The sequence below is a fragment of the Trichoplusia ni genome, chromosome 7, assembly GCF_003590095.1.
Source record: "Trichoplusia ni isolate ovarian cell line Hi5 chromosome 7, tn1, whole genome shotgun sequence".
Taxonomy (NCBI): domain Eukaryota; kingdom Metazoa; phylum Arthropoda; class Insecta; order Lepidoptera; family Noctuidae; genus Trichoplusia; species Trichoplusia ni.
The window spans coordinates 14,337,552-14,362,709 of record NC_039484.1 but is presented as its reverse complement, the minus strand read 5'-3'; the positions used below and the strand labels follow the sequence as shown (position 1 = coordinate 14,362,709).

General features: G+C 37.2%; 1 protein-coding gene across 1 annotated transcript; it reads left to right on the top strand.

Annotated features, from left to right (window-relative positions):
- Window positions 1-19,651: 19,651 nt before the first annotated feature.
- LOC113496185 lies at window positions 19,652-24,589 on the top strand. The gene is made up of 5 exons (XM_026875331.1): window positions 19,652-19,871; window positions 20,903-21,076; window positions 21,393-21,599; window positions 21,950-22,144; window positions 23,102-24,589. Exons 1-5 carry the CDS (start codon window positions 19,721-19,723, stop codon window positions 23,329-23,331), a joined length of 957 nt encoding a protein of 318 aa, XP_026731132.1. The 5' UTR covers window positions 19,652-19,720; the 3' UTR covers window positions 23,332-24,589.
- The last annotated feature ends 569 nt before the right edge of the window (window positions 24,590-25,158 follow it).

Genomic DNA, 25,158 nt, shown 5'->3' with positions numbered 1-25,158 from the left:
TATATACTGCGAAGTGAATCGATTCGATGCTTCTTCGTGTCGAGTCACAAAGCAGGTGTGTTATATTATTTCTTCCACTACACACTCCTAATCCTCCTCTATTGAACCTTAGAGCAAAATAAGCAGTACAGTTATCTTATTTCTGACAGTATAACCCATTAGCTACTTAATTTACTGAGTTTTTGTGCCTTGAGTCCCTATTTATATGTTTTGGCCAAGCCGATTAGGGAAATAGCTTGGTAGCTAATTTGTGGACAGGTCAGATCGTAACTGATGCTAATTAATTTCGACATCATGCAACTCATGTTCTTCACCTAATTCGAATAACCTACAGCTCTGGACATTTCTGGGACCTGATTTTGGAAACCAGACCTTGCACTTTTAAAGACAATTTGTTTTTTTCTCAAGGGTAAGATGGCTTAAAGCTAACCACAGGGTAGCTAAAGATCACAGAAGTCAGCCTCCCATAAGCACTTAAGAATCTTGCACTTCTACGCGTGATTATAATGATTACAATCTGCATGCCTCGTTGTTTACTCAGCGATGTTCGCACGGTTGCTACGGTTAAGATCTGTGACAGCGGTACAACTTCTAAAAGCTAAATGTTAAGTATGAATTGAAACTCTTCGCAGTGCCTGCTTAACGTTTGTCATCAATATGATATCAGTGCTTGTTACTGCGGAGGTAGACCGCGGAGTCTTTTTATACCTTAAGCTTAAATATTTGTAAATAATAATAATACGTAGTGTAAATATTGGTACGTTATGTAATGTAAATAAGCTTTTGAGCGAACTGTTAATCTTAAATAGGTAATCTACTAGCGCCATCTCTGGCATCCTTTACATGATGCTTCTTCCGAAACACAAAACTAGATGGCGCTTTAAACATATCTAGGGTTTCCCGGACGCTGCAGGAAACTCCATCTAGTAAGTATAGGCCGAAATAACGAGAGCGAATATGGTCGGCAAGGAAACCTTAAAGTACAATAGTTACCACGGTTACACTTGTTACAGTACCAGCTTACAAGTAAGAGGGCGCACAAAGGTGGTGGCAATTTAAAAGTTGTCGTAGCGGTCGAGTTTATCTGAAAAGTGTTGGTCTAAAGAAAGATGTGAACGAGTATCTAATAATTGGATACATTTTATTTTTACTGTATGTGTCATTATGTGTCTGAGTTAATAAGTATTTGTTTGTTGCTTTCGCCCTTAAATTTTCGTGATTTTTTTTTTAATAATTGGTCTTGTGTTTTTATTTTGCTTTTATTACCTACTGTTAAAAAATAACAAACCGCTTTCTTTTTCACAGATTTTATATTGTCATAAAAAAGGTTCTGTAGTTAACTGTACGTTCAAACTTTTTTAAGATTGGGCACTACGAAATAAAATTTCGTGTTGGCTAAAAACAATACAAAAAAAAGAAAAGATTCAACCACAATTATTGCGATTTTAGATACTTCCTGAAATAATTTGAATGAAATATTCTTTCATTAAAGAGCCTCGGCTGGTTGGGTACATGATCCCGATTATAGTAGTGTTTTAGTTCAACAAGAGACGCAAGTACTAGGGGCATAGATGTAGTATAGCGTTTACCTATATATTGACACTAAAAGAAAATGAAATTTGGCCATTAATGATAGTAGGTACCTCTATTTTTCTAGTTCGTAAGGTCGTTCCTGGGATCTCTGCAACTCTAGCAGTCTAAGTAGGTAGGTACTATAAACAAATTAATATAAAATATTATCTTTTCGATAATTAATACAAGAAGATTTTCAAGTTCTAAAACAGGACGGAGGCGAGCAGAAGTCGGTTAACAAAAATCGATTGATATTGTGCCAGTATTGAGGAGCTCGTGGCTAACCTATAACCGCATAAGGGATTCGATCATAGGTTAAGCTATGCTTGACGCGGTTGGTCTGTAGATGGGTGACCATCTTTGTCATAACGAGTTCCTCCGTGTTTCGGAAGGCACGTAAAATTGTGGGTCCCGGCTGTTATTCCTACATCTTTGACAGTCGTTACAGGTAGTCAGAAGCTTGAAAAAGTCTGACAGCCAGTTTAACCAAGGGGTATCGTGTTGCCCAGGTAACTGGGTTGAGGAGGTCAGATAGGCAGTCGCTCCTTGTAAAACACTGGTACTTAGCTGAAACCGGTTGGACTGGTAGCCGACCCCAACATAGTTGGGAAAAGGCTAGGCCAATGATGATTGTGCCAGTATTTAGATTAGCATGTTGTCATTTATGGTATGTTGTCAAACTTATTTGGTTACTTGTAGACTAACAGTAACCCATGGAATTTGATCGTGTACAGTTGCTTTCAAACGTTTTTTGGACGACTTTTGTCGCTTAATGTATATCTAAGGAAATTGTGCCAAGCAACCGTTGGTGCACACACCGTAAAATAAGGGTCTCCACCTTATCAATAACACAAACCAAAATAAACAAAAGTCTTATTCGTTGCCTAACCAACTCTTAAATATAAAAGAGGCGATTCTGAAACGTTTTACCAGCACTGTACACAGTTAAAACAAATTAATGTTATTTTACGCAGATGTAGAAACGGCTCAATCGTTTCAAGTTGGGACAAATTAGTACTTAGCTGGGGATGTCTTTAGCAACAACACTTAAGGGTGATATTAAAATCCAACATTGGAGGCGGCAACATGACTGGGTGGCCAGGAGGGAGGGGGGGTTCCAGCCGCGAGGTGAGCGTCTTATCGCGAGTGTTTCTCTGCGGAAACACCGCGACCACTCGTCCGAGCTCTTCATGCTGATAAACTGTGGAGCTGCCGATCTAAATATTTTTTTGCAATACAGAAATAACATTTCCTTATTCATAATTCAACGAACATAACTATTTGAGCCAGAGTTTGATGGTTTTCCGCATGGAAAACTCAAAGCGTCAACGCAGGTAATGCGAAACATAAAAAAAAATGTTGTGTTAAATCGGTAGGTTACTACGGTACTGTTACAACAGAACAGTATACAATTAGATAATTAAATTGCCTTATTCTTTTTAAGATACTTGGAAAAGTAAGGAGCCAAATGATGGCTCCTTACTTTTCCAAGTATTTTTATTTCAAACAGGCTTCCCCAATGATATTTGTAGTGTTGTCTTTTTTTTCAGTTTTAAATTTAAAATCGTCTCCTTGGATCGCTTTGTTCAGGCTACTCACTTTTTAACAGCGTTAATAACGGTGGAATTAAAGCGCGAGAGGCCGCCGAGGACGATTTAATTAAACCTTAACGAAGATCCCTCACTAACCCCACCCCCACCCCGCGCCACCTTTACCTGAATGCTGTTTTATTTAATTTTTCAATCTGTTTTTACTTATCTGTCGAGTCAAACGTTAACAATGTCAACAGAAATGAGGTTTGTTTTCTTTCTTTCGGAATTTTCGGATTATCTGGTAGCGTATTTAAATCTAGCAAAAAATAATAATTTTCTTTATTTATTTAATATAATTTTTAATTCTTTATTAAAAATAAAATGGATATCTAATAAAATGTAGATATCGCGCTACTTACAAACTGCTCCTCTGCTGTGTAGGAAAAAGTCCTTACCTACTCTTTTCATTACATGGTAAAACACTGATTCTACTTTTTGATTTATTTACCACCTTAATCCACCTAAATCGATTAGTTGAATACAGATTGTATGTCAGTAGGTAGTTTTAGTATGTAGTAGTAGTACTTGAGTTACAATTTTGAACAAAAAGGCTTATCAACAAATATTTTGCCGTCCGAAATGTAAAGTCAATTAGTCGTGAGCTAGATACCCACACGGTGTGGACGTGCACGACCGCTGTCTCCTGTCGCAGATAGCTGCCTGATCCCACGTGATTTACAGCCGGCCACGGTCGCTAATGTGCACACAGCCTTACCGCAACCAAGATGTTACACCCTTTTCATAAGGACTTTAGATACCGCGCACAGGAATTAATATACAGAACTTGATCCGTCTCGGGGGGAAATGCTAACAAGTTTTTGCAAACTTACATTTATTACTTAAACCCTTCTATAATTTATTTTAAATAAAAAAAAGCAGAATGTTTTCTTTTTTATGTATTACATGAACCCTAAATGAGTCTAATTTTGAAGCTAATTTAAAGCTCCGACTATCGGAAAGCATGCCGGTAAAATTACAGCTTCTCGCATTTTTTAAATTTTAAAACAAACACAACTTCAGAAAAATGTTATTAACGTTTTCATTAAGGTGAGACGTTCATTTGCAAAATGATAAATATGGCATAAATTATTTCATTTAATATTCAATTCGGTTCTTTCGTCGTGGCTTCAAATATTACGGGTAACGAGCAGCTACTTAGTCGTCGACACCCTTTTTTTTCTGTAACGATACTGTTTGCTCGCTGGCGCTTAATTTTCAGTTTAAATATGGGGGAGAGATACGTTCAAAAGAACACTCGACAAATCCTAAGCTAAGCGCATGGTTTCACCTGAGCTCTCTGTTGTCGCTGTGCATCATGTTATTCATCTAGATTATGCCTTATGATACAATTTGAAGTTTCCTGTCCTTTTAAATAACCTTCTGTTCTGTGTCCATATGGTCGTATCTACGAGTATTTTCCTGATTAATAAAGCTCACTAGAAATCCTTAAGGCTGCCGCGTCAAAGAAGGATAGTTTCAGAAATTTACGAGCTGTTATATTATAATTTAGTGTCGCGAAACAGCAGTAAAATCGAGCTTAAAAGATCATAGCGATGGTGGCGGCGCAGCGGGGCTGCTCATACAACACACGCACTTACCATGATATAATAGATTGACCTACGAAACAAACCTAAGTATATACCTACTGATAGCCCAAAAATAAAAACATATGCTTTTTAACTGCTTTTTACTCTTGTTTTATTTTAACAAGATTTGAAGCTTCTCTTCAATTTATTTACAGTCCAAACATTTATATCATGATATATGATATATGACCTACAGAAATGTAAAGTCCTCTTATTAGGCCGACAGAGGTAAAAGAAAATTGAATTGCATATTAACTGCATTCTAATAAAAGAGCAGTATGAATTACGATCTATTTATTAAACAAGTCGTATAAAATAACTTTAATGGCAGATTCATTTTTTCCCCTATCCCGCTGCGGTCGCAAGCCCGGTCACTCTCTGATTTTTCTGCCGTCGCTTCGGCGGTGCCGCCGTCGCCGCGTCGCACAGAATTTATGAAATTTAAAAGTTTTCTCCTCGAGCTCCGGGGAAAAATGTGATTAAATATGTTTTGTTCAAGAGCAAGACATTAAAGCGATGTTAAGGGTGTGATAATGAGGGCGTTGATAAGCGTTTATTAGCCGGGCGGGCCGCGTCGGCGATCTCAATAATAGCGCCGCCGTAACGCTATCAGGGGGGAATTAAATCATTTTAACGTAGTTTGCGACGAGACTCCTTAAGAAAAACTCTACGATACGACGCTTATTTGGCTCTTAAATTGAGCGCTTTGTACTTGATCGCGACGAGATTGCAGGAGTTTGCGTTGTTTTTAAAAGTAATTTATCTGTGGCTTTCATCTGGGGTCTTGGTGATTAAAAAAGCTGATTGTGGATTACAACTTTAATGACTAACGTTTTTTTGGACTTTGTCATTGAATTTTGTAAACATATTACAGTCAAGTACATATTTTAGTCGTTGTTATTTTATCTACGACTACGCATTCGATAATAACAATCCGCCAAACGATCTTATTAATGCAAGAGCATTATGTAAGATTTGTATTTTGTTTGGATATAATGGCTAGTGGCTTGTGTGTGGGGTGTTAAGGCGCAGGTGTTCGTCCCGGCTTACCGCACCGAGCCGCTCTATTGATGACCCCTTCCACGCTGTTCACGAGGTGATTTACACGCTGACGTAACTCACACCAACAAACACTGTCACACACATCGATGATGTATGCTTGTAACTGCATTTGCCATGTGTGTGTTAGTAGATACGGTTATAGAAAAATCGTACACAAAAAGTGTAAACCATTTTGTAATATTAACAGAATTAATTTGAAGATAATTATAAACTATGTACCTATGTGCAGTTATTCAATTTTCTAGATATGTGCTAGTCCCTATCTTTATCGAAAGGAATTACGCATAATTCCTTAATCGTCATCGATATTAATAAATATTCAATCAAATCATCTGTTTCCTCTTTGCTATTCCCGTTTCACAATATATGTAGGTCTTTACGTGTACATTACGTAAGATATTAATTTAGCATTGCATAGCCGTGATTCAGTAACCTTATGTCAATATTCCTAAATATCGGGGGGATCCTGTGAGCATTTAATCATGCAAACGTCATTCCGACTGCGCGGGCTAAAGCTTAACCATAAAACATGTCGGTCGCAATTAGTACTGTAAAATTGCGATTTGATTGGTGTAATTGCATCTCTTTACAGGAGCAGCGGTGCCACAGTTGTTATTAAGCGTTTCTAATTTAATATCATTTGCATAGACGTGACCTGCGCGCCTTCTGCCTTCGTTACCAATGGATTTACTTTACCTAAACATGAATCTACCGTGCCGCGGTTTATTTTTATATTGTTTTATTAAATAATATTTGGGTAGTATTAGAAAAGGTGGTTACAATTGTTAACATAAATGAAGAGTGATTTGATAAGTGCAATTTGCATATTTTGTGGTCGTAGCTTCCATGTATTGCAACATTTGCAACATACGTGAATTTGAGGGAAAAGGAGATATAGACAGTGCGTAATTGAAATCATTATAGCACATTACAAAAAAGATTACCATATTAATTGTGAGAATAGTACGCGAGGGCGAGCACGGCGCGGGGGCGCGAGGGCGCGGGGCGCGGGGGCGCGGGGACCCGCACTCCCCTGTCACAGATACAAATCGCGCGGATTTTCGCGCACTCCAGCCCCACTGGAATTTATCTGACGCTTCTATTTACGTATCCTTTTATTTGTTTCGCTCCTATTAGTCCCGATAGAGAATTTTTATGTTTGCATGCCCCCGGCGGCGCCTGCCCTCGTAAAGCGACGACTTGTGAACGCTTTACAGCGACGATAACACAATTTTCGAGCGAGCGATCTACGTTTATCGGATTATATGGCAATAACTTAACGTTGTTGACTCCAGTAAATATTTTCGTTTGCACCGCGGCTTGAGCCTGACTAATTACATCCGCTTGTTGTCCGTATCCAGGTGCGCTGAGGACTGTAATCCTTGTACTCGCCTAAAATGAAGCGCTGTGTTAACGTCCGACCACAGTTTGATACGTCCTCCTACCTATTTTAAAATAAAATGAACATGAAAATCAAATGGTCACTTGAATCCAACAACAAATTACATTCTAAATATAGTATTCATACATAATAAGGTTGTTTTACTGACAGATAACCATAAATTGTTTTTCTGTAAAAGCTAACCTACAGGAAAACATTGCATACACACAGCATAAAAAGTCAGTAACACTTGCTGACCAATGTCGAGTCAAAAAGCAACCGTGATCAAAATTCCTTTATACAATCAATTACCCAACCGGTAGGTATCAAAGTTCGGTACGTAACACAGCAATTATCGCGTCTTCTGTTGTCGTCGATCAGCTGGATGTATTTATTTGGTATGAAGGGAGGATCGCCAATCCGCCGCGCAAACATTTAAATTAATGTAATAAAGAGGCGTGAAATACACGGCTTTCGTGGATCGAGGGATTAGCGTAGCGGCTCGTAGCTTGTAGCTACGCCGGTATAAATAGGTAGCTACGAATAACATTAAGCTAATTCGCTACAAAGCTGCCAGGCTGTGTGAGTTTTATAAACGAATGTGCCTTTAAAATAAAACCACGAAAAACAAATTGAAAATAAAACATTTTTGCAATCCCATTATACGAATAAGGAGCGGTTATTTGTTGATTAGTTCTACACAAAAATTACAAAAACGATTATTAAGCGCTAATTGTTAATTGCTAGGAATAATTTCTATAAAATAAAAAGAAAACTCTTCTAATAATAATGAATTCACCAAAAAACACACAAACTAATCCAAAAGACACATCATACACACCATAAGTATAAAACATCCATTCATATCACGGAAACACATTTGGAAATACCTTCGCCAAAACAACTGCATGCTATTAGAACAACAATTAGTTACTCGGAAACGCCAGCAGATGGCCAATAAACGATCAGAATCGGCAAATTGCGTCCGTACGATCATAAATCGAGCGTTGTCGTGCCGGCTTAGCGGCGGTTAAGCCATCGCCTGATAATGGGGTTAACATGTCTGCACGACTTAAAAGTCTTGATGCCAGTTACACGGATCGTCCTACCTATTATTAAGCCTCTTATTATAATTTACAATGTATCGATGTGGATTTTAGTTTTGTTATTGTTTCATGTCATTTATTTACAGAGGATTCGATTTTATATGATACTCAATTCCTGTTTAACTATAGTAACTGTTTTAGCGTAGGAATGGGAAAACTTAATTTTGCTTTAAAAATGTGTAATTTAGATATATACAACGGACAGACTATTTACGAATAGGTAACTAGATTTGTTGCATTCCTGTGATTTTTTAATACTTTGCTACTTTTATCTATAAATAGTATTTAAATACATAGTATTGAACATATATAAATGTAGACTAGTATATAGTAGTTGTTTGGTATTTGGTTTCGACGTCACGTCAAGAGTTTCGTTATTGCAGAAGTTTGACGACAGCCGCCGCATCCCGCGCCTACGTGATCGCAGAAAAACTTGTTATTGCCTCATACCATCCATTTGTATACTGAATCAACAAGCACTACAGGTCTAGTAAAACGTTAAAAACTAGAAGAAACGCCAATTGCGATGCTGAGTCTTATTATTAGTAAAAAAAGCTTTGCTCTATGTTTAACCATTCATATTTTAATTACACCAATAAAATCTACCTAGATTACGAAGCGATAAATTCTACATCAAAAGGAAAAACATACATCATAACGGTCTCATATGTTCCGAGGGTAAAATAAAACATTCCAATCACGTTGGCTCGCTTGTTTTACAAACCGATACGACGTGGCTTCCGGTGACTTTCACCCAATCTCAAGTAACATTCGTCCTTAAGTCAAGTGGGGTAAGGTTCATGTTCACATGATGAGTTTTCGGCCACTAGACATGACAATGCAATCAGCGGTGACCGGGCGGGATTTGTTTCATACATGATCGGATTTGCAGGATGAATAAGTTTCGACCCCACAGAATAACACAGAGGCCTTATTGCACGTTAGGCGTTTTATAAGGCACTTTGCAAAATTCCTTCCTTTCAACCATGGACGTTTAGCTATGATGTGAAACTATAAAAAGCTGTGAGTATGTGTTTATGTAGACTTTGTAACATCAAAGTGCGCTTACATTGAAGATGGTCAAAGTAGCCCTCTCGCTGAAAGTATTGAGATTGATGGAGGACTTTCATCTCTTTTAACCCTTGTCACAAACCTAGGTCTCGCTTAAGAACCAATTTTATAGTTGAGCATGTTTACAGAAGCCGTTATTGTGTACTTTAAAACCAGAAGCCGGACGCAGATGAAAATGACGGCAAACCGCGATTTTAGAACAGGGTTTTTGATTGCTTGCTGCGAGGTGTGCCCCCCCCCCCACACGGCCGGCCTCGCTTGCGGCGACGGATTAATGTCGTCGATCTAATATTCTGACAGGTGCGGTCGCAACGCTCGCAAGCACTCGCCGTTTTACCGCCCACCGCCGATGGATGTGGCTTTTGGCCTGTGGATGCTATTTGGACGACGTATGCCTGATAGGAAGGCGACGTACACCAGATTACTCATACTCGTGGCTAAATAGACAATTCTGCAATTGTTTGACATTGCTTTCTTGCCGTTTGCGTATTTTCTAAGGATGAAATAAAAATATTATGTTTGAGGTATTCCGCGTTTTAAAATTGTGTAATCTAAATGGAATTTATTAATTTCATGTATCCCTCATTTTTTCCGATAAATCTTCAGCAAACCTTCGAAGGTCTTCAGAATAGTCTATCACCTTTCGACTTTCATGTCTACAATAAATAACATATTCGCGTGGTATGACAGCTGCTGCTAATCGACCCCCCACACCCCCCGCCATTACTAGGACTCGCGGCGAACTCAAATTTTCTCTGGCAGAAACTTTCCAAACACCATTAAGTCAATCTGCTCGTTTTACAGATGTTATCCTGAAATATCAGGGGGTTCATATTAAACATAACTAATAACGCTCCGTTGACAAGCCGGCGGTAACACCTCTGCGTTTATAATTAGTTAGTTATTTTTGATAATTATTCTTAAGGCAGTAGTAACGTAACTCAGATAGCATCTTCCACACTTTTCTTAAAGGTAATCAAAGCTTAATATGGAGTTACTTCTATATTTCTAAATTCCATTTTCATTCATGCTATTTTATTCCGAATCTAAATAAACCTCCCGTGCTTTTCCATCGTCGTAATTCTCTGTCGTCTCTAAGTACAAAATATCAATTTCATCACTCTCCAACAACAAAAGTCATTAAACAATTACAACATCAAAGGCTTTAATAAATCGGGCAACAAATCGCCTGTATCACCAACCCTTTGGTGCTGTTTTAATATAATTTGAGGTATCACGAGTTATTAATAGCGCAGTCACGACTTCCTGATTTGCGGTCGACGATGAATGATATACGATTTGGTTTAATTATTAATTTCGTTGCACATTATGTAAATGATGAAGGACAAAAACCGATATGTTGGTGGGAGGCTGGTTAAACTTTATTTCGAATAATTACACACTCATTATTTGTACGTACAGAAGCTATTAATTTTGAGTAATCATAATGTATCAGGATAATCTATTTTGAATGATATTTGTACGTAGTTTTGGCAAGTATTTGAATTTGACGAACATTAATGTAATGTAAGTAAATTTTTATAAACAAAAGATCAACATAAAAGCTGATAGAACTATTACAGAATAGTCATATTTATTTTAAATGCATTTTGGTGTTAACTGTTGAATGTGTATTTTTAAGAGGTAGAATGGTATTTCTACTATTTCTATTTCCCAAATCTATGCATTTTGCTGAATTTGAACATTTAGCGTAATTTCCATTAAATTTTTTCACTTCCAAAGCATGCATACAGGGTGTAAGACGTAAGTTTGCGGCTCCTGTCCCTGTTTTCAATTCCACACGCGACTCCATCGTCAACATCTCACTTATTTACGAGATCCAACCCTAACGATCACAGCTGACTTCAAAAATATATCTTTCTTGATGTAAGAATAAGTAGTAGACCTGTTTTTCTATTTTATAGAACGAAGAGAATAATCCTTGTCTTCTGAAACGCATCAGGCTAAAATGTTTTTTTTTTTTATAAATAAAAGGTAACCTTATTTGATTTTAATTTATTAAATAACAATACAAACTATTGCAAACACAGAAAATAATAAAAAATCCTTATTCTCAAGCAACAAGACTCAAATAATGCTTGAATGATGTTCTTTCTGATAAAACTAAATAATATATGTGAAATACGTTTCACGGAGTAAAGTATGACAAAACGATACGATAGGTTGTTTCCAAAAATATTTACTATTACCTTTTCCAGTTGTACTCGTAGTTGTTCGTAGCGGCTACGGCGTAACCGCGGCGGTTAGTCGCGTCCCGTAGCACCAGCTGCGTGTAAATTGCTTACGCTCGATAATGGCCTTTTCAATTTGCAGGGATTTGCAACTTGAGCTTTGAATAGACGTGACTATGATATATTTATTTAGAATTCTATTTTTATATCACATTTAAACACAGTATTCTTTAGAAAAAAGCACCGTGTTTGTTGCTACTTCAAGGCAATATTTCAAAACTCATGTCTGTTTTAAAGGTAATACAAGGGGTGAGATGAAAAACACAATATGCAAACAACATCGTATTAACTTGTATGAGCTGGCGTAAAAGACATTTTAGTGTGAAACACTCTGATACGGATAATCCGTGAGCGACATAACAGAGATTGTATTACGGCAATAAGTCCGCCTCGGAGCCTGTTATACGGGCCCTTAATCCCGCTAAGATTTTTTTCACACGTCCCCCGCGAAGCGTGGCCGTCTCGCCTGCCGCGGGGAAAACTAATAAAGAAACCATCTCGTAGTCAGCTGAAGCTTGAAATGTATTTTTTATATAATTTACCGCGAACTGATTGTGCCACAGACACATCTGAAACCCTCTCGATTTTTAAGCGAAATATATCTTTTCATCGATATTCGAGAAACCGTTGTACAATTTATAGCTGAAGTTTTATGACGAATGTTTCTGTTATAATAGCAATACTAGTGTTGAAATAATAATATTGGTTAACAAAAACCACAATTAGACAAAGGAAATATAAACAAGTGGAAGCCCTCAGTTAATTCGACAGACAATTTTAATATTAGCCGGTATAATGAGCATAAACAATGTGTGGGCTGCAGAGTGCACGCTGGCCGCGACAGACGTGCCGCCGAGCGGCGGTCATGCACTAATTACAGCGTCACGTGTCACGGCAAAACACGTCGTCACCCGCCGGACGCCGCACTAGGCATGGGCTGACCATCGATCACAATCGCTTATAGTTTGCGTTTACGATATTAGGATTAGTGCTTGACTAACTGTTTATTCCAATAAAGCGTATTATTCGTAATTTATCATAATTATTATTCAAGTTTAACAGTGAATATAATAATACAATTTGATTTGAAAATGCATTTAGTATACTTACGAGTATATTCCTAAATATTCTTGCATTCTCCAAGCTCAGACTAGAATAAAAGCTATGATGTGTTGCAATACTATAATCATTTTGTAGTGGTTGGTAGTTGTTGTTGAGTGTTGAGTGTTGGTGTAAGTCTGATCATTATATCACAACACTCGATATTAATCATGTTATACTATTATAATTCATTTTGTGAATACGATATCAGAAAAATGATAATTTAATAAATCATACCTACACTTTAATACTTCTCAGTATGATTATGAAATTCAGACATTTTTTAAAGTATTTCATCGAGTCAATATTAGTAGTGGCAGCCCTAGGTGTAGCCGGACATACGGCGTGGTCAGGGGTGTCCGCAACGCAGCGCGCGGCAAAAAGCCTCGGCAAAACGCAACCGGCTGCCTGCTGCACTACTTGACCGCAAACTGCGCCCTACGACAGTTGTACCAACAATATTTACATGCTCCACGATCATGTCCAAACTGTTTTGTTCATTTATATTTAATGAAATACCGACTACAAAAACTTTGTGACACGAATGTTTTGTTACGGAACATTTTTTTTATGTAGGTACTCAAGCAGCTGTGTTGTAGCCACTGCATCTATTTCAATATATCCAAGAAATTGACAAAAACAAGGCGATATAGTCCCTTAAAATCAATTTAAAATAACTTATTTGAGTGTGAAGTACCAGTAGTAGTACCTAAAGCATTGTTAGATGCTTTGAATGGAATGCTGGCTTGAAACACAAGGTAAAGGAGGTAAGTGAGCAGATAACTAACGGTTCATGATCAGCAGCATTGATCTCATATCAAATAGTTTGTATAGCAAGCAGTGCATAAAGGACGTCGACGGATTCCGTGAATCGTCGATGGCTGTATGTATTCGAATCGTCCTATTGACAGTGTGGAACAATGTGCGATTGATGCTTGTACAATACGATACGACACAATGTATTTGGTGCTTATAATACTAAATGGTGCTTACAAATAGAGCTAAGCCTAATCATAATATCTCTGAAGGCAGTTGGAGAGGAGAGAGAATACGCCCAGGAGAGAATACGAAAAGCCAAAGTTCATAATACGCTTTAAAATGTGACAAGTAAGTATAAATGTGTAAATTGTCTACAAATACACAGTGATCGTGATACAGCGAGAGACGGCCCGCAGCCTCGCTTTGAAACACGCTTCAAATTGCATTACGCTTGCCGTGAAACGAGAGCACCCCAAAGCCTTCCCTCTCCCGTTAGAACTGTCTTTTTTATGTCGATAACACTTGTACGACTGCAGGTAATTACAGTTTGCCGCTCGTTTCTAAGTATTTTAATACCATTCTGTAGCGCTTTGCTAGATCTAGGTACATTAAAAAGGCTTTCATGTAGCGTGTTCTTTTTATTTAATGTTGAGATGAGATAAATACATTCAAACATTATTAATTGTTTTACTTAACGCTATCTTGTAAAAGAAAACAATGTAGCAAATTGACATTTGTACACGCTGTCAAAGAGTGTTTACTTAACGTCTGTCTGTTTTAATTGGCAACAATCTCCGTTCGGCGTGTAGTCAGGGCCACTGATTCAATTATGTCACATTTGGAGCACAGTCATTCACGTGAAAAGATGGGGAAAAACGAGAAAAATGTCGGCATTAGATCGCGTTGATAAGTGAATGACTTCTCGCATGGCTAGCTGTCAAAGAGCGGGCACAGGGCAGCCAGGCGCGAACCTGCCGCCGCCGCCGCCGCCGCGCGCCGCTACTGTCCGCGCGATCCTTTTCACACCAGCTGCTTGCTCTCAATAAAATCATTTAATTCATTTGTTTCTTTGCTTCTCGGTTTTTTCACCGTATTGACCGTATGATCTTTTATTGATTTCGTACAAGACTAAGCTAAGATTTTGCAACCTTTGGGTACTGATATGCCGACATAAGTAAATGTACATTTCGATCGATGATTACCTGTCAATTAGGGCTAATACATTCGCTGACCTGTCTCGTATTTTAATAAAAGTAAGTAAAGATGATTAAGTGTGATTGTGTAGAAGGTTGAAGGTTTATAAATTTATCGCCTGTAAAGATAGTAAATGCTGTTAGATCCAATAAATTACAATAACGCTCAAAGAGAATAAGTATCATCCGTTATTACCTTTAAAGGTTACACATTAATAAAAAATGATCGTCATATCGCGCGAACAAGCTGCCATTAGCTTTGCCGGCAGTAAAGCAAATCCTTTCTAAATTGCGTGTCGCCTACACACGTCGCCGCCGCGCTCCAAGATATGTCGATATTTTAAAAGGACGCGAGCTCCGCAAGATATAAAAAAGATACCGAGAGTTAGGACTTAGTATCCATTTGCTGAAATTGGCCTCGTTGAAGATAACAACAAGTTTTCGCACCCTCGCATCTAAATGTGCAATTCATACGTGTGTAAATTTATTCTTACTTACACGAATGTGCACCGTATCGGGTGAGCGCAAGATTCATAATGCTGTAAGAGGAAAAACTTTTAAGCATATGTCATTCTGGATGCTTAGTAGTCTTATCAGATGTTTTGGACAACATGCGGTGAGCGACAAATCAGTACCTATTGAACGGCTTTTTGGTCACGAAAATATTTTAAATTTACTTTAAAGGCCTGAGGATCGAGGATATTCGCACTAAAACTTAACGAAATCAAATTTCAAAGAAAATGTTCATAATAACATTTTTATGTTGGAGCGAGTTCAAGTAAAGAGTCGAAAGCATTCGAGGCGAGCGTCCTATATCGTTTAGCATGTGATTACACGGTTCGACGAACAAAGAAAACTATCCAGCGATGCCGAGCACTGAGCATTCCTGCGCCCTCCCTCGCCAGATATTAAACATGGGCGGACTTTAAAAAGGCTTATTATGCAGTTTGTAACTACAGACTTGTACTTAAACCTTGCCTGCTGCCAGTTAAACTTGAATACAAAAATGATATTGTCTGATGTTGTGAATAAATATTCCGTAGACCTTTATAATTCAATAACACGTGATGATATCAGAAAGGGAGAATAAACATAAAGAATGGGAGATGGCAATAAACGAGTTAACAGGACATTTGAAACGCGGGTACCTTCATAACCCTCCATCGCTCCCGCAGCCCGGGCCTTTCGTATAACTGTCATCTTGTCAAACTATAACACGCTGCAAATCCCCACATTTCCATACAGCCGTATTTTACGGCTCACAAGAGAAAATAAATAACAACGATAATATAAATATGAGAGTTTTCCGAACCTTTAAGCTGGAAGGTTTTTACATATCAGTCGGTGACGGAAAAATCCTTAGAACAGTTAATGCGATAGTTCAGGGCAACGATATTGCTCTTCTCGTAAAATATTTTTAATGTTTTCGTTTTGTGTTCCTTTCATCCTTCTTACTTTAATTTCGAATACAATGTGGTTTCAGTTATTATACTCGGTTGAATCAATTCGATCAGAGTATGGCATTAGTGTAGGTGCAGCATCTAAGGTGGCTCGTACTAAATGCGGTGTATTAAGCACTCACCCCATGTATGTACATGCTCACATTGTGGTGTCTCAATAGAGGTCGGTTTGCACTTTGCTATTAATTACTAGTGAACGGTGTGGCAATATCACAAAGGAACGACCGGACTTGCTGCCTGTGCATATAATTTAGACCTAATCACAAAATTATAATGTTTGATTTAGGTGTCATATTCCAGCTAATCTGGTTTACCATACATGGTGTCCGTTTGAACCAGGCCATTTCGTCGGATAAGTTTTTGTACCCACTCAAAATTGTTAGTGCGTTACGTAAACTTATGGCGTTGAAAGAAAAGAAAGAAAGAAAATAATTTTTATTACGTGCTTGTGACCCAGAAATACATAAGGACGAATTGTACAAAATTGAGACATTAAGGTAAGAATATGCGTCGCAAACACGCAATACGGCCGTCGCTCAGCTTAATGCTGCAACCCTGAGAGAGACAGAGTCACAGCGCTGATTTTCAGCGATAGCCGACGTCCTAACGTGATGACGTCAAATCGGTAGTATATATATATAGATTAAAATAAAATAAATATAATGTTAAAATTACATATACATAGAACAAAGTAAATAAATAGAATATTAAATCATGTAATATCTGCATGTGCGTAACTAGCATTAAAAAGGTATATTAAAATGGCATGGCAACAATCAGATAAAAGTTATTAATCTGTGCCATGTTGGAAGTTTGGAAGTCGTCTGAAGTCTTATTCTTATGTTGGTATGTTGTGTCTGTACTATGGTTTATGAATTATGATCTGTGAATATGATAACAATGTAAATGTTGTTTTCATCAAATTAAAAAACATGTTTAAAATCTTCTTTGTATAGTTATGTGTGACAACATATAGTTTTGCATTCGGGAATAAATGAGTTGAACTGGCTTCATATGATTAGGTAAATTTTTGGTAGGTTCTCTAAAAAGTTGTAATAAGATAAAAGATTGATTCAATGAACGTACAACCTCGAATAGTCTATATAGCTGTTAAGCTCTTGTGTTGCAACACAGGGATAACAGGTAAAGACATTAAGTTGATTGACCGAACACCGACCGTCGTAGGACCGGCGGCGGCGGCCGGCATCGGGCGTCCGGTGGCGATCGGCGGCTAGCGGCGGTTCGGCGGTTCGGCGGTGACGGGTGTTCGGCGGTGACGAGTCATTCGCGTGATTGATGCCGGGGCAATATGCGACCCTCATTGACCCGGCCCCCGGAGCTCGGATATGAGCAATCCTCGTAGACGAATATCACACGCTTTACGACCTCGACAAGAGGATAAGCGTAAAGGACTGTCATCTCGTTTTTTGTAAGATCATTTTGTGAATCATTAACTATAGACTAATATATTTATAACTCTTTGCTATTACAACTTTGCAACCTGCCTGTTATAAAACATTGATATAAGGCCCAACTATTTGATATTAATTAAACTATTGATCTATCTGATTTCTTCAAGCTGATTATATTTTTTTTCGAATACGCTTCTCTCTTTAAAAATTTAATCCTTGTGTCGCGGAAGGTTTCACGAACATACGATTCACTGGCACAAAGACACAAAGGCTCAGGACAAGCATTCGTGTATAACACAAATGATTGTCTTACGCGCGGTTCGAACCCGGGGCACGTCACGCACAGGGGGTGGCGTGGATACGTCGACCACTCGAGTATCCGAACCCTATTCCAGAGACGCCACTGTCTGTTCTTCCGTCTTTTACCAGGCTGTATCTAATAAACCGAGATAGTAAGATGGTTAAAATTGTCACTCGTGACACATTTCTATTTAATTAAAATATAGGTATTCAAGTTTCATCTTTGTGTATTAAGTCCTTCATACAGATCACAGGGTTGTTTTGCGTTTAGACAGTGTGTTTTAAAACAGTATATGTCAATGTTCATAGATTTTATCAGCGTTTTATCTGCGTTTGTCCAGTGTTTTTGTAACATCTCTAAAGTATTTGAAAATTAATAAATTACAAAAATATTGGTATCGAAACAAATAAGTGCAAACCAATGTTTTTTCAGACCATTGATGATGATTGATTATTATTAATTCCGTTGGAAGCAAGAACTATTCTAGTTTAGATAAATATGTACTTAAGCAAAGTGGATCTAATACAGCAAGAATGAATGCATGATTACTTCAATGCAGATATCTTGTTTTTAGTGTGGACGGCGTATAAATGGCTCGTGGGCGGGTCCCAAGTATTTTCCATTGGGCGGAGTTCGAGAGAAAAATGCACCGCCTTTCTGTCGCCACGCCCCCGCCGTCTCGCTTTTCCACACGACCATTTTACTTATTTTCGTTTTATTATGTCGCTCGTGTGAGCACAGTCGTCTAGTCACACATACAAAGCCAAAATGTTACATAACTCGGCTATGCACAACCAGTATTCATGTTGGTAATATGCGCCTCAGCTACGAGTATGAAGAGCTTTCATTTTGCGAGACATAAAAAATACTTTAACATTTTCAATAGTACAAGTCAGTGAATCTCAATCACATTGATGTTATTCACATCTTAATAGAATTAAATGAAACAAGGCAAAGAGCCATCACCCAAAATTCTCGCAATTAAAAAATGCACTCAGTTCCGTTGTCTTGTTACGTTCTATATTAAACCAGATAGATACAAGTGGTTGATCAAATTAAAACCAAACTCATACACACACGCATATAGCGTATTAATCCTACACAAAATATAGAAATCCCGGTTTGTAACGATTGCACTGCAGGTTGATACACTCTGCGGACGAGTATTGATTTCAATCACAAATCGTTGCTTCATATTCTAGATTTGGTTGATCGAAGGTTTAATTAAAATGTTTGTCTGCAGCTTTTGTCATTGCAATACTCGTGAAATTAGAAACTTACGCACTACTTACGTATTCCTCAAATATGATTTTAATTTATGTTGTAACAATAATTATTTTCCCGGCCGCCAAGTTATTAAAAATACTTGTTGCGGAATATAGTAATGATTTCTAGTTTTGCGATCAAAATTAATGACCACAAATATAACTTCAAGCTAAAAATAAGTTTTATTTTTTAAATACGTGCTGATTGCTGCATTGTATCAATGTCATTCTTTTTTTAATTTGAAATTCGAATATTGGAATAATCTAATAGAACTGTAAAAAATAGTTTAGCATATTTTAAATAAATTGTTAGGTATATCAATAAACGTTTTTTTTTGTATCGTATGTTTCTAGACTACCGAGTTTTTATAATTATTTTACGTAAATCTGTGATAGTTGGATTGTTGATCAAGTATGCGGTATGCCTCTTACAGCAATAATCAAAAAAGTATTTATTCTTGCATTTTTATATTATGGTGTTCTGACAGCTCATCTTACAATCAAACATTTGTTTATGGTCAGTTACAAAGTGATGGCGTCAAAATACAAAGTTATCAATATATTTTTTGTCGGTAGTTGTGCATTTGTGTCAATTTGACCTTTTCAAATGTGGGTAGTTAAAAATCTGTTAATAGTTGTAGTAATCAAGGGCAGGTGGTCGTCTGCGCTAATTATTTATTACAAAATGGACGACTACAACGAGGAAACTTTTGCATCGGATTTTGTGGAAAACCTTATAGAAGAATTTGAGAAAGAAGGTAACATTTCATAGAAATTGTAACTAGAATCGTATTTGGGTCGTTGACTTCTTACTGCATACGTGTGCATTTATTGTAACGTTCAGTCTAATTACGAGAAATAGTTGTAAACATTTGTTTAAATTAAATAAGAAGATTCCTCCTACAATATGTACCTAAATGTAATAATGGTCAAACTAATTTTTAATTTTTGTATGTAGCGAATTGTTTCTATAATGTATTTTGCTGAACTTTTGATATCATGTAAACAACAATACCGGTTATTGTCAATGATTTGACAATTTTGCCAGGTTAAAATTGACGGTCCTTTGATGTCTGACAAAATATTTTTTTTTTTCATTTTTTAAATACTCTTTATTTGCTCTTCAAAATACTTGACGATATTTAAAAATGGATATTTATTTACAAGTTCACAGTAGACATTATTTTAAAATAGCAATATACGAAGGTATGTTTAATTTTTTATTTTGCAAAAGTTATTGTATACTTTTTTTTTCTTATTAACCCTAAAACCCCCGTAAAATATTGTTCACCGAGTAATATATTATTCTTTAAATCGATTGAAAAACGTGCCAGCTTAAAATCGAAATTTTTAATCGTACCTACTGCCAGACATGTAGATACAGTGTCACAGCCTATCGAATAGGTCAACTGAGCGTGGCCACTGTATAGATTACATTCGAATATTCTGTTATACTCCTTAAATATATTTATCCTTTTCCGTAAACAAAACTTATTAGAGAGACCAAATTAGGTTTTAGAAAAGTGATAATAATAAAAAAAAATCATTTTATCGTCGCGTATGCATTTTTAGTTTAGACCCTTTGTAATGTAAAAGTTAACTCTGTGAAGTAAGTTGATGAAGAGCAAATAAATTATACCTATTCGATTTAATGTCACTCATTATTTTTTATCATTATATAAACAAAATTTCTTTTTGCTTTATTTACTTTTTCTGTGTTTTGCTTATATACGCGTCTTTGCCTGCATACACATCAGTTGTTGCGGTAAAACTTACTTTTTAATTCTAGCACGAGTAGAGGCTGCATGGCCGATTCTTGTGGTGAGCTCGAAGATCAGAAACCAAGTTTGGAACATTTGCGAGTCTGTGGGCCAGAGCGCCCGAGGCGTCCCGGCGACGGCGTGCCGACTGCTCGAGCGGTTCCTCTCGATGAGCTCACAAAAATATTTAAAAGAACACAGAGGTAATGATCTGTTACTATAAAAAAAATCCTCTTCCAGATAGAAAAGAAAATATTAATCAGCATTGGTTTCTAAGATTTTTTTTATATTTTTGCATAACGAGATCCTGCTATAACTGGAGGTCGTGGGTTCGATTCCCTTCCAGGACTCAGTTATGTGTACGAACTTTGTTTTACGTCTGGGGTATTTTTATCCATAATATGTTCGTATTTAAATATAATCAAAGTATTTTCTGGATTACATAACAAAAAACTAAATTTAAGGCTAGATGGTGTTGTGCGAAAATTATGGCATATTATTACTTTAAATCATTCACAGATACTGTATCGTGGGAAAGGTATAAACAGACGTTGGGAAAGCAGTTGTACCTTATAATAGTGGCGTGCGTCCAACTGGTGGCTAAGAATTGTGATCGCGTCACTCACGTGCCCGCGTCTCTGATGAGAGCTGTGCTTTTGAAAGCCGGCATCCAACACTCCAAGTCCGAGATATTGGCAATGGAGATCAATGTGTTCAAAACTTTAAGTGAGTTTCTTTTTAATATTATATTGCTTGGGTATCTCAATGAAAGTATAAGTTTATGCTTGAATGCAGTCTTTTTCACAGTTGTTGTTTAATTAAATCTCCAAGCCATTGTCAGTTAATCACTTATCATTAGAAATCATATGAACCAGCGCAATATAAAACACAGTTCAATGTTTGTGTAAAAGTCACAATCAAATTGTTTTCGTCTAGTTAAGTTAACATGGGGTATAAGTAGATACTATAAATATTTTCTGTTCTGAAAAATTGTTCGGCCTGGCTTGCCAGAGAAAGTAGTAGAATAGCATGAAAATAACAAACGATTTTTTGACAAGGAATTTACTTTCTTTAAGATTACCGTTTGCCTACGTGGACGACCTTGGAAATTGCTGAGTTTCTAGCATCCTTGCTGGGCTTGAGCAAGGACGCTAAGATTAGAAACACCCTCATCCCGATTATGAATCTGACAGAATACCACCGAGACGTTTTAGAGTACCACGTCAAGGCCTGGGATGAGGCTATCCGTACTCCCGGATCATCATCCTCCAGTAAGTAATATACCTATATTCAATAAATGTTCATAATATACCTATATAAATGTAAATGAGTTCGTAACACATTTATAGCCTCAAAATTTACTGATAATTAATTACCTCGACTAATGGCAATGATGATAATAATTTACCTTTATAGTCTTAAGTTCCTGTATGAGTATATAATTTTCCTATGAATATGTCATATCAATAGAATTTCATCTTATGTGTCGATTGCTTATGACGTAAAGTAATAAATTCCGGTAAATGGACGTTTCGCGTGACCTCACTTCTAAGTACAATTTTTGGGCACACTCGTCGCTAGCCCTCACTAAGGACTCCATCTTTCAAATCACACAAAAAGAGCAATAGCCGGCAACATCTTCCGGAGGTAATATAACAAATATATTTGAGTCTTTTTCTTGAATGAAAACTTTACGGTCATTTGAAGCTAAAGGGACCGCAGCGAGGCGCCGCCGCGCCGCGGGACTGCACGACCCTTGTAACGCCGCGCAAAATCATTTGTTCTTACTTCCATTGCTCTTTTAGCGAGGATTGACCCTAATGTTCAAATAGTTTTATATACATACGTCCGGGTTATGCCTTGGCGCAACTTGAGGAAGGCCTGTATCCAGTAGTCGACTTCGATAGTATGTGTTGAATAAAACCCACGCCCAGGGCCCCGATTCTGCTATTTACAATGGCCGATGAATGAATGACACAATGAAACACTTTTTGTATTAATAATTGGAAATTTAGTGTGTTACTTTACACTCAAGGCCAATACAATGAATTTTCAATTATTGTATTGGCTTTTGCTTAAGAGAATAGGAATAATTTCAAATTCAATTGCCATTCATTCATCGGTCTTTGTAAATAGTAAAATCCTTGCTTTACTTATTGTTTCTGGTAAAAATTGCCATCAAGACACAGCGATGACTGGTTCTCCTTATTTCCTTGGCCTCCGTTCAGAGCCGGCGGGCAGTACTGTCCACAACCTGCACATGTGCGCGGGCGTGGTGTCGGCGGCGGTGCGCCACCTGCGCCCTCCCGAGGCCAACGACGCGGCGCAGCGCCTCGCCGCCGCACTCCGCGCCGACGCTTGCTACATCAAGGCAATCTCCGACGTCATCGTCAAACGCATCCTGCCCGAACGGAAGAAACCAGTCACCAATATACTCAAGAGAAAACGGCGCCGGTAGATAGTTGTCATTATCACATATTATAATACTTATTTTTAGGTAAAGGGCATGATTTTTTTTGCTATTTATTTCCCCGCACTAGTGTCCTGTGATCATCGTTTTACGCTGGTATTGATAAGACCAAGAAGCTCAAAAGTGGTTAGTGTGGGTAAAGCTTTAGCAATTATGACATGCTACTTAAAAAAACGCAATATAAAATGGGATGGGATATTTTACGGTTCCTTTGCGCTGGCTGCGAAGGTTTATCGTACTTCCTATATTTGGCGTCTCATTTCTTCGGTAATTGTTAAATCATTTAATGTCATTTATTGTATATGCTTAATTTGCAGTCTACTGCCAAAACATTATGTAAGCAAAGCATTTTCGACGTCTGTATGAGTTCTAACGGCTTAAATTTTCTCTAAAATCTTCCATCGACATTTAAGATCTTTTTCTTCAATGTAGGTACTAGCTCTGTGTATCCCCTAACATATTTACAATTGCTACCACAGCCCATTTTTGCTAACGTCTTAAGTATTAAGATAAATCTGACATTCTGTGTACGTATTTTATTTAATACGTAATGCATAATTTAATTGCTGCTACTTAATTTATCATATATTATTGAGTCGTTACACGCATTAAGAGTTCCAGAGGTCCAAAAAACGGTCTATATGTTACTGCATACCCAAAAGCGAATTGTTCTTTCATATGTAGAAAAAATGGATTCAAGACATTGCAACTTCTTTGTTGACGGTGGCCTGTTATAGTATTGACGACGGCTCCAAGTTTCAGTAACACAGTAGTTTGGCGTTTAAACTATGTACCTAAATAATTACGTGGGTCCATAACAAGTGTGGATATATTAGTTCAAAAGTCTTTTACACGGGTAACGATACCTACTATTTTTCTCTTTATCAATATGATTCTTCACCTGTATTTATAAGCCATTAAACAGTTACATTTACCAATTCTTCATTAAATTCATTAAACATGTCTTTTTTATTTCAATACCAGCATTGAAATAAAAAAGACATGTTTATACTTTTTTCAATTTATAATGACTATGTATAATCAGTTAAAACTGACGAAGAAATGTGATTTAACTTTATGTTCTAGCACTCTTACGCACTAGCGGCTGACTGTAGCAAGTAGCTGGTCTCTTAATTTTTTTGCAAGCAACTGTTCTTTGTCACTAGTGCGTGAAAGCGCTAAACTTCTTTAACATGTAAAATAATTTAACTATAAGCTCAATAAGTAAATGCTATTTTTGTACTTTTCTCATAAACCATAAATAAATAATTAGATATCAAAAGAATTTGTTTCATTTGACTTTACACTTTTACAGAAATCAGCTGCAACTTCAAATAGCTTTTTTAGACTTGAATAAATATTCCATTGGTTCAAGTGGAGTGTCATCAGTAATTGGCCCGATTCAATCAGTGATAGCGCTCGGATCAATTACACTTGTCTTCAGACGAGGGCCAAGACAATGTTACATTGTGTTTACTAGGTTTATTTAGGCATTGTTTTAGGCTAGAGACATAACTTACACAAAAGCTTTGTACAGAGATTTACAAAGGTTCTTCTAGTTAAAGAAATCTTGCAGGAGACGAGAGAAGAAGAATTAGAAATACAGACTAATCTGCACAAACTTCCAGGAAGTAATAATGATACATTTGTGTGATTCGTCAGCAATGACGTAAAGTATAACTCTTTTGAGTTAGTTAGGTACGTTATATTTATTAATCTACATAGACTCGAAAAACCATGTAGTCAACCTCATCTAGCATTGCTCATTTTCCTAGCCTTTGCAACAACTTTCCACGCATCCATGTAATTGTAAGT

Coding starts and splice junctions, on each gene's coding strand:
- LOC113496185 (XM_026875331.1), top strand. CDS start 19,721: ATGTGGGTAGTTAAAAATCTGTTAATAGTTGTAGTAATCAAGGGCAGG. Junction 19,872..20,902: donor AGAAGAATTTGAGAAAGAAG/GTAACATTTCAT, acceptor TTTTAATTCTAG/CACGAGTAGAGGCTGCATGG. Junction 22,145..23,101: donor TCCCGGATCATCATCCTCCA/GTAAGTAATATA, acceptor GCCTCCGTTCAG/AGCCGGCGGGCAGTACTGTC.